This window comes from Taeniopygia guttata, chromosome 8 (assembly GCF_048771995.1).
Source record: "Taeniopygia guttata chromosome 8, bTaeGut7.mat, whole genome shotgun sequence".
NCBI lineage: Eukaryota > Metazoa > Chordata > Aves > Passeriformes > Estrildidae > Taeniopygia > Taeniopygia guttata.
The window spans coordinates 31,287,890-31,300,832 of NC_133033.1; the positions used below are offsets into that span (position 1 = coordinate 31,287,890).

A 12,943-nucleotide genomic window follows, 5' to 3' on the forward strand; every position below is an offset into this window, starting at 1 on the left:
GACATGATGATTCTCCACTCCAGGAAGAGCAGCCCATGCATAATAAATAATGATTGTCCTGGCTGTTTGGGACGGGAAAGGTGAATTCAGCCATGAACAAATGAAACCGTGTATAACCGTAACACAAATCAGCCAATATTGATAAAATGCAGTGGTATCAGTGGAATTTCAAAGCACTAGAAGTAGTGTAAAATGGGCAACAAAAAAGGTCCATCTTACACACAGTGCTGTCACCTACATTAGCTCTTTCTGGGGACAAACACACTGCATCTGAGCCTTGCAACACATCTTGAACATCTGTAATTCTTGATGAGGAACACCAATGCATTATTAATAACACCAGGTGGGTAACTTCATTTACAGAGCCATGAGACTCATCATCTGTGAGAGGAAGGACTGGATGGGTACAAAGATAACCCTCAAGTGACTGTGGATGACAGCAGAACTGCCTCCTCACTAACATGTGTGGTGAGGACATGAAGCATTTTATTCCTTAAGCTGTTCACAAGCAGCTATCAAGGAAAAAAATAGTCTCAGAGCCAAGTGAAAACACTGTCCTGTGCCAGTTGCCAGTAATGTTGTAAAGCTATGGGAAGGCAAAGAAGCAGGGGAAGATGGCCAGGTGGTAAAATGGAAAGATCAAACTAGACAGATATTCCAGGAATGAGCAGCAAAACGGTGAAGTTTACTATTCCTTGCAGAACAACAGCAAAAGGTGAATTTAACTAGCAAGGTGAAGTTTACTTATGAGCCCAGTAACACTCAGCATTAAAATATGAGCAGTGACTCCCTTTGAAAAGACTCTGAACCACTCATACAGTAGAAAAGCAGATGAAAACAACCTAGACACACTTTGGAGGTGATATACAGAACAAGACAGGCACCCACAGCAGCCATGTTCCACCATCTACTTGTCAAAAAGCCTGGCACTATGGCACTGAAGAGGAGGTTTGTGCACAGGCACAAAACAATAAAAAGCATTTTTGAATGTCCAAACAGAGGATAAACCCCAATAAAAGCAGAGTGGTGTTATGTAAATCTGCCATAGCTTCGACACTAATGCATCACTCTTCTGATTTACTCATCTCAGCAAGAAAGCTAGAACAAAACAGAACTCCAGAAGTATAAACTGATTAAAGGCAGACAAGAGGGGGATTTACAAATGATATATTTTAAAGACCAACTATTTATTTTAGGAACAAAGGCAAGACGGGATTACAGATGTATAAAACAAATAGCATGGAAATTACCTAAGCTTCCCATGCACCCTGTTACATAAGAAAACCAAAGGGCAATTTAACATGAGAGGCAGCACGTTTCACTGATTGTCAGGAGACTTTTCCTAATGCTATCTATAAATGAGTCCATCCAATTCACCACCACAAGATATTATACAGACAAATTTTTTTCAGCAAGATTAAAAAAGGATTATGTGTTTATATAAGGAAGAATAACATATGTAGCTGCATTAGTCAGGTTTAAAAATAACAAGAGTGAGCAATAATCATGCTTCAGGACACAAGCTGATCAACAGCAAGGATCAGGAAAGATATTTTTCCCCTGATGGGACAGCACTGCAGATTTGGCCAGATAACAATTTCAACTTTCCAATGAAAGATGGTCTACAGCCACAGGAGAGATGCAGAATAGGAGGAACAAGTTTTGGAACAGTAATAAGAAACCCAAGGAAATGCAGAGGATATTGTAACAAGGGTACATTGATAACAGACCTGTTAATAAAATGCATCATAGGATTGAGTGCACTCTGCATGATGTGCAGCCAAAAGTCCTGCAGGAGTCGTATTTCCAAGTCACTGGGAATTATACTGAAAAATGCATGAAGAAGCAAGAGCTACCTGATAGCCAAGAGGGCCACATCAGCTTCTCAGATCCCAGTTCAGCAAGTTGTTTAGCATGGACACAACTGGGACCCTACCTGGCTGCCCTTGTGGGAGCTGCCCACAGCAGGAACAGCAGATGGAAGGAGCATCCTTAAAAGCCCCTCTCCAGGAATGAAGGAATAAAGGTAAAGAGGCTGGCTGGAGAGCCACTAAACAACAGTGATAAAATATCAGCATGATAAGAAAACAGGTCACCTGAGCCTGTCAGGAAGGACAGGCAATGATTTCCTGACCCTGGCTCTTTCCCTGGCATGCAGCCACTAAGCAGCCCAACACTTCAGAGCACCTTTTGATAACGCAGCACATGTTCTAATTACAAAAAAGTTATTAAAAATGAGCTCTGTTATAGCTCATAACATGAACCTGAGGAATGGCTGCAGGATTATCTAAAAAGAGTAAGTACAACAAGTGATAAGGTATCAAGGTAGAAGAAAGGGTCCAATGGGATGTGGTGGGGATAGTGGCCTGACTGCTTCTGCTTAACATCCTTGTTAATCATCCGGAAGAAAAGTTAAACAGCACATTAATTACACTGAGCTATATTAAATTAGGAGGTGAAGCAAGGGCCGAGGAGGACAGAGAAATAACACAAAGGGTTAGGAGCAATTAGAAACTGGTAACACATTCCTGTGAACTTCAGTACCAGAACTTGGAGAATCAGTTGAAGGGAATTAAAAACACAAGAGCAAGAAAAGTGATAAAAGGGCCAGAAGGATTCATTTGCAGAGGATGCATTAATTAAACTTCGCATAACTTGACTAAGTCATGATTTGGAGGTGAAGAATAAAATGAGTCGGTGCATATTTAAATACTACTAAGCCAAGGACAACTGGAATGTGAGCAGTGTTTAAAACTATGCACATTCATAGCTCCTCTACATTAACTAAGGAATAAAAGGAATTTGATAAAGTCAGGTTTACACCAAACATGAGAATAATGTTCATGCTGTTGAAGCCCACCAGACAGTGTCAGAGCCTGGATATCCACACTATCTGATCCAACACTAAAGTTTGTTGTAATGAACAAATCTGCTGTGGCAGCAAGACACTGTGAAGGTTACAGAGCCTATGAACAGCACTATCTCAGAATAAAGATATGGATAAAAGTGTGGTGAGCACCCTGGAGACAGTCAGTCACCCATTTATGTTTTCTGACACAGAATTCATGGAATAGCCAGCATATCTAAGGCATCACGAATAGGCAAGTGACAAAAACTGGAGAAGATTTAAACAAACATATCACAAGAAGTAAAGAGTAGAAAGTGGAAGGAAAAATTTCTATTGAGGGGGCAGATTTGAGCACAGCATTCTTCATGGGGCATGCTGTGGTGCCTCACACCAATGCAAACCAAAAATTCCATCTCTGCATTGGTGTTGATGCAGAATTAGAAATATGTATTTGTATGCCATGGGGTCACACGGGCAGCACAGCTCAGACTTGTCCTACCCTGGCAGCACAGCGGGAGCAGAGCAGTGCTCTGGAGAAGCAACAATCTTGCTGACTGCATAAAAGATGAGGCTGGGCAGCCACGAGATCTCATCAAGCTTTGACCTTCACTCGGGCTGGCTGCATTGTCTTCTGTTCCATTTAGCAGTACTCTTAAAGAGCAAAGAGGCAGACAGCACTTCTATAGATCCAATTATACCCTCAGCCAGAAACAAACCAAGGAAGGCAATCTGCAAGTATCCTACATCAGGGTTCCTATAAAAATAATTTTATTTACTTCAAGGATTGTGCTCCAGCTTTTCTGTCTCATTCACACTTGTTCCTTTGCCTCTTTCTCATCTTTCTTTCCCCATTAGCCAGCAGACATGGATGAATCATATAATTTGTAATAACAACTCTGAGCCAAAACTGGAGAGCGCAGCGAGAGTCTGAAGGGTGAGTTTAGAGATGCCTCTCCATCCTCCCGCTGCAGGAGGTCTGAGGATGTGGACAGTCCCATATTTACCCAATTCCAACTGCAGAGCAATGAGGGAATGTGTCAGGCTGGGGCTCCACAGTGCCACAGCAGGGGACGGGATGCACGGAGACCAAGGCGCTGCCAGGACATGGTGTGTGTGGGAAGGGAAAAGCTGGTTTCTCGCCCACCTATGCGTCACAGTGCCTACTTGGAGCCAGTTCCCTCTGCCTCCCTATTTGTTCAGTCAAGTAATATCCATTATTAAAAATGTGACTTTTTCTATATATGTATCTATAAACAGCACGCATCTGTCTATATGTGAGCAGACACATTTCTTCATCTCCGTTTTGCTACTTTCTGTGCCCTTCCCTTCTCTCTCAATATTTCATCCTGACACGACTGGAAATCATCAAACTTCAATGTACACAGCTGAACTTAGATGGAGACTAATGTTTCAAGTGCAGACAAAAAAAAAATTGGGGCAATGGGGAAGAAAAAGAAAGGGTAAGCACCAAGAGATCTTCTTTCTGTATGTGTTATGCAGTGTCAGCATTTGTAGAATCACTCTTTACACCCCTTGGTGGGAGATAACCAGAACAAATCATGGAATCAGAGAATGGATTCTTAGGAAGGACCTCAAAGAGCATCTCATTCCAACCCCCTGCCATGAGCAGGGTCACCTTCCACTACCCCAGGCTGCTCAGAGCCCCATCCAGCCTGGCCTTGAACACTGCCAGGGATGGGGCAGCCACAGATTCTGTGGGCAACCTGTGCCACTGCCTCATCACCCTCACAAACATGTAGGACATGCTGGTCCATGTAGTGGCTCATCCTAGGAAAGAGTGTAACTACTGAAATTCTGCTTTTGACACACTAGTAAATTTAAATATACATATTTTCCTCCAGTGTCCATGCAAGAGGTAAAAAGGCAAATTTCCCAAACTTTACGAATCAACCCTTAAAAATAAATCCCTCACTGACCACCACCACTGAAGAGACTACTTAAAAAATGCATTGTCAAGGAAATGTTTGCTTAAAGGCAATTATGCTGTTATGAATCAAAATTCCAGATGCTAAAGCTATGCCAATTAGCAGCATTAAAAAAACAGATGCCTTGTTCTGAGTGAGTACCACTGCCTGTGCTTGAAAGGAAAAAACCTGCACAGAACATGCTGGAAGCTACTGTCCTATTGAGAAGACAGCTTTTAAATAGCTGTTCTGAGAGACAAACTTAAAAAGCTGTAAAAGCAACTTATTATGAAAGTCTCAGCATAATTTTCCATCAGGATGGAAGAAGGTTAAGCTGTCCCCTGCCTTAAGCTGCTTTTTGTTAGAAATCCAAGCAGAGAGTAGACGAGGTATGGCACAGAGTCAGGGCCACAGGAAGAATCACTGAGACAGCACTATGCTGCAGCTGCCCATAGCCCTCCAACCTGCACTGTAGGTGACAAAGTCTGGAAAAACAAAAAAGCAAGTCCTCTTACTGTTAATCTCCTTTATATGCAGAATAAATCCCTGTCAACTAGGGACAACCTCCCAGACACAAATTTGAAGCCACCTTTTGCATCCTTCACTTGCAGCTCTTCTCAGATCAATGATCCAAGACTGAGATTTTCACGAGGCGCCCAAGTCACCTTTCCTTCTTCTGAGAGCTGGGAAATTCTTATTATCTATTGGCCAAAGGCAGGAACATGATTCCTCCCCATTTTCTCAGCCACTTATCAGATGCGTGCCAATCTACCAAGTTAACAGTGTGTTTAGTTTCAGCAGTTTTGGCTTGAGCTCATCTGTATTGTTAAGAAAGCTGACTTCTAATTGCAGCTTGCTCTTTTAAATGGCTCACAAGCTGCCATGCTGCAGTTACAGGGTATAAATGGGTTGCTCAGAACAAAACCTCCAAAGCCAGAAGCCTTGTCCCCATGAGGAGGACAGGAGGGTGCATTATGCTCCTGGGTGTACAGGTGGTCAGGCAGACAAAGCAGCAGAATCCAGCTCCACGTGGCACAAATAGCTTCTAGCTCTCTGCTGGTTTATGCCCAAGAAAAGCAGCCAGGTGCTGCTTCCTGAGCCTATTTGCCAGAGTCCTAAAAGCCCAACACACCACCAGGGGAAATGAGAAACATTCTGCAAGGTTCTTGTTTTGAAAGGGAGCAGGAGCTAAGAAGTATCAGAGAACTATTAGAGAAGAATTAGAGAAGCATTAAAACATTACTTAAGAGATAGGATCATCATTGAAAGGAATGGTACAAAAATGAGGAAAAAAGGAGGCATATAAAATAAACAATACAGATAGTCATCAAACACTTCTGATACACAGCTTGCAGTTGTTAGACAAAGGCTACTACAAAGCACGTACACATCTGAAGGCTTGGGTTATTACTCATAGATGAAGGCAAAGAAAACAGAATTTCTTATAAATGAAGACATGGATAAGACTTTTGAAGGCTCTGAGAGTTCAGAAATCTTCCTGGAACTCTGTGGATCATGGACTCAGTATCAACTTCTCAGAACTTGACATAACAGAATATTCTTGTATCAACTTCACATACAACTAGACCAAGGCCCTTTTTTCCCAAGTACCATCCAGAAAACAGATCTCTGAAGTGACAGAGGATTGTTCATAGAACACAGAATAGCTCAGGTGGGAAAGCACCTCTCGAGATTGTCTAGTCCCTTCTAATCTGTGTTGTTCTGTGACTCTGAAAAGGGCCCAAGTAGGGATACGCACTGTATTCACTGCTTCCTCAGTCCCTTTCTGCATTCCAACATAACATGAATTCACAGGTTGCTTTGAACACTGTGTATTCTATACACTCTGACCAACCTTAATCCTTGAATAGTTTAAATATTTCTCATTAAATCTTTTGGCTGTTTTTAATTTTTTTTTTAAATGATACGATGCAAGACTTATTCTGAAGTATACTTGCCAAAAGTACAGGTGGGCATGAAAACATTCACAATACTCAAGTTAGATATTTTAAATCATTGTTGAAAATTACCTCATTTTAACCTGATGATTTGTCCTCAGTCTAATAATAGAAATGCCTTTGTGCTCCCGGACACACTGACCAAAGACTGCCCAAGCAAAATTCAGGCTGTAGCTGAACAACTCTCATGCAGACTCACAGTCAACCAAACTCAGGACAAAATGCAAAGAGCTCAAGAGGAATTAACACACCTGCAGAAATTTCATCAGCTTCTGAATAAACTATGAAACCATTTCAATTTTCTATGTACTTCACTGGCAAGAGGGAAAAATAACTATGCTATCACCAACCTAAAGGAACTTGTTTCCTTGTCAAGATTGAATATGGAATACAATCCCTGGAGGCAACTTCAAAAGTATTTATATAGGTCGCTGCCTACATTAACACTGATGTTTCTCTATCTACAACTTTACATCAAGGCAATGAAAAGGAGGAAGTCAGGGATACACCAGGAATCTTACTGATAATATATGACACTTAATAGCAAAACCTCTTGGTCAACTGGAAATATTAACCAAATATTCCTCTGCCCCCAGGCTCCCCCAGCCTGGCTGTACACTGTGATATTCGAATTCCTCCTCCCATCCAATGAGACAAATGCCCCTTTGCAGGGAAGGCACACTTACTGGTACTCTGAAAGGAGAAGTGTTCGGAACATCCATGGAGTTGGTTTTCTCAGAGGTGCTGGTCCCCGAGATGCTCCGTCTGCGAGGAGATCTCTCTGCTGGGACCTCTGAGGAAGAGAAGAAGAAGGTGGTGAATGGGTGCCCGGGGGTGGGGAATGGTCAGGCTTTGTGCTCTTTAGGAGAGAAGCCTCGGGAAAGTTTTGAGTGCATTACTAAACTGCTGAATTAATCCACCTCTATTTACCTGTATCTTATTCACTCACTAACCTACAATGGCATTTTCACTGGCAGATTCAAGGTTGTGAATCTGATTTGACTTTGGGAGATTAAAATAAAAAGTGCTGGTAAAGATCAATACCTGGACATACTTAATATTCTGTTGCTGTTTGAGAGACAGTATTCAGAGAACTTAAATCTATTTCACTGTAGATTTAATTTTTCTTTACGTAAGCAGCGCAGTAATTAAGAAATAACTACAATCAAGATGCAGGGAAGCTCAGTTTTAGTCCCAGCTGAACATTATTTGGCAAAGGTCAAAGTTCGGTCATGTATGATCCCACTACTTGCTCAAAGCATGCAGCCCACAGAAGACTTGTAAGTGCCTGGGTAATATGACATATATATCTCTGCAGATAAAAAAAAAAATAGGTCAACTTCTCCTTGTTCTGGCAGCATGACCTTACTAAGACACGACTTTGGCATCTTAAATCCATGCAGACTGTTCTGATGAGCACGAATATTCATAAAAGCTGCACTGATGTCTTTAACTAGTACAAATACTGGAATAATAGCATAATAAAGTACACACAGCATTAAAAATCGCTCAACAAACACACATAATAAGCATTTTTATATAGAGCTAGATATGCATATGTATGCATAGCGATACCTTTATCACAAGTGCTGCCCATCTCCAGCTCAATTGCCAGACTTTAAGGAATCCAGCTTCACAAAACACCCCCCGACACGGGGAGGGAAAAAATCACTTCCCAGCAGAAAGTCCGTTGTTATCTTCTGAACCTTAAGGAATAGGAAGGAGCAAGCCGTGACTCCAGGCAAGGACATTTTGACTCCTGCCGTTCTCCTTTCAAGATGCAGCTGAAACTTCCATTCCTGCCCGGCCCCGGGGATCCGTGACTTCCACCGGAGGTACCGCGGGTGTCTCTGCCTGCCTCCCTCCCGGCCGGGGCTGGGCAGTGAGCGAGCGGAGCGGCAGCACACAGGACTGCAGCTCCTCAATCAATCGCTCCGGCTGCACATCCTCATTAGTTACTTTCAGGCTGTTAACAGACGCCCAGCTGCCGGCTTCCCTCCGCTACCGAAAATCTCCCCGTGCACAACAAGCAAAAAACAAGGTTTATGGGGAGAGACAGCCAGCCGGAGCCACGAGAGCGGCGTTTTCCTCCAAAGAGCCGGAGAAAAAAAAAGGAGAGAAGCCTTCTTCAGGGATAGCATTACTTGTGATGCCTTTGCATGCCGGATTTTGATTTCAGCAGAGTTATAATACGTCTCTCCCATGGATGCTTGGAGACTGACAAAATGGAGCATAGAGGAGGAGAGGCGAAGGAATCCGGACCCTGCAGTATTAGTGTCTCACTCGGTAGATATTTATCTTTTAACAAAAGCAAACTGCTGACACCGAGCCCCTCAGTCTGCTTGGGGAAAGGACTGCTAAGAGGGAGAGCAGCCTGGTGAACTGGGCAGAGTCCGAGTAAGGATGTGTGGTGCTCCGCCGAGGAGCGGGCAGGGCACAGGCAGCTGCGGGGGCGATGCCCGAGCCCTGCCCGCACCGAGCGAGCCCATCCCGACCCGCCAGAGCCGCGGGAGCCGCAGCGGAGAGTTATCCCTGTGGGCAGAGCCCTCCTCCTCCAGGAGCAGCACCAGCTCTCCTACAGCATCACCTGCGCCAGAGCCGCGGGGTAAGTCCCACCAGGGCACCTTTAGAGAACACAGCACTTGGAGCAGGGCCAGTGCCAGCCCAAGGGTTTTGAGCCCGTCAGTCCCACCACCTCAGGAGCCTTTGCAGTGCTGCCAGTTTTACCTGACGGTGCATTTCTGCATCACCAGCTGCCTCCCTGGCCTAGCTGAAGGGGAACTTTATTTTCTGCAGCACCTGTAAGTACTGCTCTGCCCAGAGCTGTGCTAGGTAGGATACAAAGAATCCTCTCTGACATTCCAGCCTCCATGTAACAATGGCAAACGGTTTTGATGTATTCCATTGGAACAGGGCTAGAGTGAGCACCTCTGATCTTACACTGACTAGTAAGGAGTAACGTAATAGGTTTGGCTTCCTCCACTTCTCACGCGCAGGAAATCACATCAAAGCTGCCCCGGTAATTTAAAACAGTCTGTTAATTTTGCTGAGTCATAAATGGAAACACGAGTACGAATTCCTCACTATTTTCCACAACACGTTCTGCAGCAGGGGCACTTTGGGAAAGAGCTGAACTTTAAACTGAACGGAGTTGAAAAGCTACCACAAGGAATGCACCTGGCTCCCCTTGCCTTCCCTCTCCTTCCCAACATCCCCCCAGCAGCAATCCAACTTGTCTGCAAATAAAATGTTGGTGTTTCATCAGTAAAATGAGTTTCTTTTTTTCTCACACCATCACAGAAGTGCACTGAATGGGGAAGGGAAAATGAAATATTCACTAGGTGCTTGCAGTGAACTAAAAATAAAAACTACCTTTTCCTCTCTTCTTCTTCTAAAAACCAAGAGCAAATAGAAATGCTTAGTCCCTAGGAAAAAGAAGACCCAGATAGAGCAAAATTGTCAGGATTTATTAACTGGAAATCAAAAGCTGAAGCAACTTGCTGTGACGCCCGTAGAACAGTATTTTTGCTGAGTCTTGAGAAAGAAATCTATACTGTCACCACCAGGCAAAAAATTAGACAGTTCCCTCCCCTACTCCACTAGTAATGCGTGAGGCTACTCTTGCATAATCTTCACCTGCTGCAAAAATCAATGCACCTCTCATCAGCTTAGTATTAAGTTACAAGTGCTTTCTGCATTGCTCACTCTCAGGATCCAAGGCTACAGATAGATCACATTGTTTATCCATCAAGACAATATGAAAGCCTTTTCAGCCCATCTGTTCTGGGAAGAAAAGGGAAAAAAAAAAGGCAAAAGGGAAGAAAATCCACCTGACAGATCCACCCCATTTCAACCTTCAACAAAAAATTGCAGAATCTTACAATGGTTTGGGAGTGAATGGGCCTTAAAGATCATCCAGGCAGGGACACTTTCCACTATACCCATCAAACAAGTGAGTTGTAAACATCCTAATGGGTCCCTTTTATCATCTGATATCTTGGTGATACGCAGTAATACTTATGTAAATAAGTATTTATCCAAAATAAGTATTTACACACTACATAGCAACAGTCATTTCCAAATTACCTGAGCCAATTACTGTGCACTGGCAGATGCCTCTGAGGTGGGAACTGCCCAAGGATACAATGCAGGCAGGTCTCTTCTCCCATCCTGTTGAGCCACTCTACCCTCAGCAGCACCAAAGCTTGTTCTGTAGGCCAGGAACGAAGGTCTGTGTAAGCCAGGTACCACTTACTACGTGGAGTAGTGGTGAGGGTCGCCCTCCTTTGAAGGGAACCCTCTCTACCACAGTGGTGTAGCCTCAGTGCCCTCTGGTCACCACAGGACTCTGGGGGTTGCCCTAAATTTCCTACTGCTGGGTGCTGTGGCCACTTGAAACACTTGCTGTGGTGGAAATTTGTATTTTCACTGTGAAGAGCGTTTTCTCCAGGTGGGAGAGGCAGACACTAAACAAACCTCCCAGCTTTGTGGGATAGGCACACCAGGTAGGAATTATTTGTAGATATAGAAGAAAGAACAAGAAGAGGAAGAAGTGTCTCAACAGCATTTTTCTGGTGGGTATAACCTAGTGAAATAGGAAGCTTCATATCAAAATAAATAAAAATGTTAATGTTTTATCTTGCAATAAGCATTCTCTTTCATTTTGCTCACTTGGGGAGAATTCAGACCTGGGCCAAATTCACAGATTGTCATAAAAATTTCATTAAATGCCTGTACAAGAAACCTAAGGTAAAAGCAAACTCAAACCCCCCCAATCTGTTTTAAGTCCTGAAGTCCAAGTTTGTGTTCTGACTAAAACACATTATGCAGATCCTGCAAGGTATAACTTAAAGGAAAAAATGGAAATTTGCAGAGATAGCTTTTCCACATTTATCAAGGCAACCAGACGGAGAAAAAAAATCACAAGAAGATACATCAGAGTGAATGCAACCAAATTTCAGGACACTGAAGTGCACAAAAGCTGCCAAGCCTGGAAAGGAAAATACAAAGGCAGCCCTGCAAAGCTCACTGGCTGTAGAACTCCAGCATCAAACAACTGCTAAATATAAACTATGATCAAAAGCTCTCCCAGTCCATTAGCAGGGGTTTGAAAAGAAGCTACTGTGCTTTACTAGGGATTGTGTGGATCAGGTAAGTCTTGGAAGATGATCCAGGTAACTATAAAAGATCTTTAATTTACAGACAGGCAGTTATGCTGGTGTTAGACACTTGCATTGTACTGGCATATAAAATAGGTGTAATTGAATTAGTGCCCAGTACAGAGGGTTCATAGAAAGCAACCTAAATGACACACTATGTCACTTAAAAGATTCTTAAGTCATTGATTCCTAAACGACTTTAGGACTTTTCAGACTTTACAGTCTGAAAGACATAGACCTAACATGTGAAGCAGATGCATACTAGAGGAGGCTGGAAGAAAGAGCACAGATATCACAGGAGAGAATAACTTTGGGGTTTCAAGTATAAACTCCCACAATTTATTTTCCCTGAAAGTTTGGAGGAAACTGTACATGGCCTTGAGTGAGTACAACATCAGCTGTTCTTTGACTGATGCGTGCACTTTGAAGCAGAAGAACAAATCCTCAAGTTCTGCAAACTAAGTCTGAAATGAAGCAGATGCACGTCCCTAAACTGCTCAACATATCCTCTGCCTGGCTGTACAAAATTTGGGATAGTTGCTCCTTTTTGACCTCCCCATGCAACAACCTCTAAAACCCCCCTTTTAATGGTTGACTCCACACACAGCCAAACAAATTGCTTGGACAACAGTGCCAACACAAAAGCAGAGACAAGGAACTGCAGCCCATGACCTGGAGATGCTGATGTCCTCGTTAGTTCCTAATGATCTTGGACTGCCCCTGCTAATTCAAATTACCTTGTGTTTGCTGCAGAGATTGCACACAGACAATTAACGCCGATCAGCTGATGCATGGTAACTCGTTCCTGCAGCCTAATTTGTATAGAGGCTTACGACTTAAACACACATTAGTGTGATATCAATATTTATTGTCCTCATTATTAAACAACAGCCTTGAGCCACAGCTTTCCAAACCAATCTTTTTACTGTCTGTAAAACGGCTGTGAATAAAGGCATTCTCTAAAAAGCAATCCTTTGGGACAGCCTCACTGGCTCTTGAACACAGCAAAGCTCAACAGCTCCTGCCTGCTCCCCTCCATGGCCCGGAAAGCTG

General features: G+C 43.3%; 1 protein-coding gene across 17 annotated transcripts in view; it reads right to left on the bottom strand.

Annotated features, from left to right (window-relative positions):
* RASAL2 (RAS protein activator like 2) overlaps window positions 1-12,943 on the bottom strand; it is a 161,972-nt gene that overhangs the window by 39,839 nt on the left and 109,190 nt on the right. For 14 of the 17 annotated variants that reach the window (XM_030279570.4, XM_030279569.4, XM_030279572.4 and 11 more), the window contains one exon: window positions 7,418-7,524. In XM_030279570.4, the coding sequence (XP_030135430.4) occupies window positions 7,418-7,524 (107 nt within the window). Of the gene's footprint in view, window positions 1-7,417; window positions 7,525-8,306; window positions 11,863-12,943 lie in introns of those variants that run through there. The other 3 variants (XM_072932971.1, XM_072932968.1, XM_072932969.1) reach the window with 3 other exon arrangements.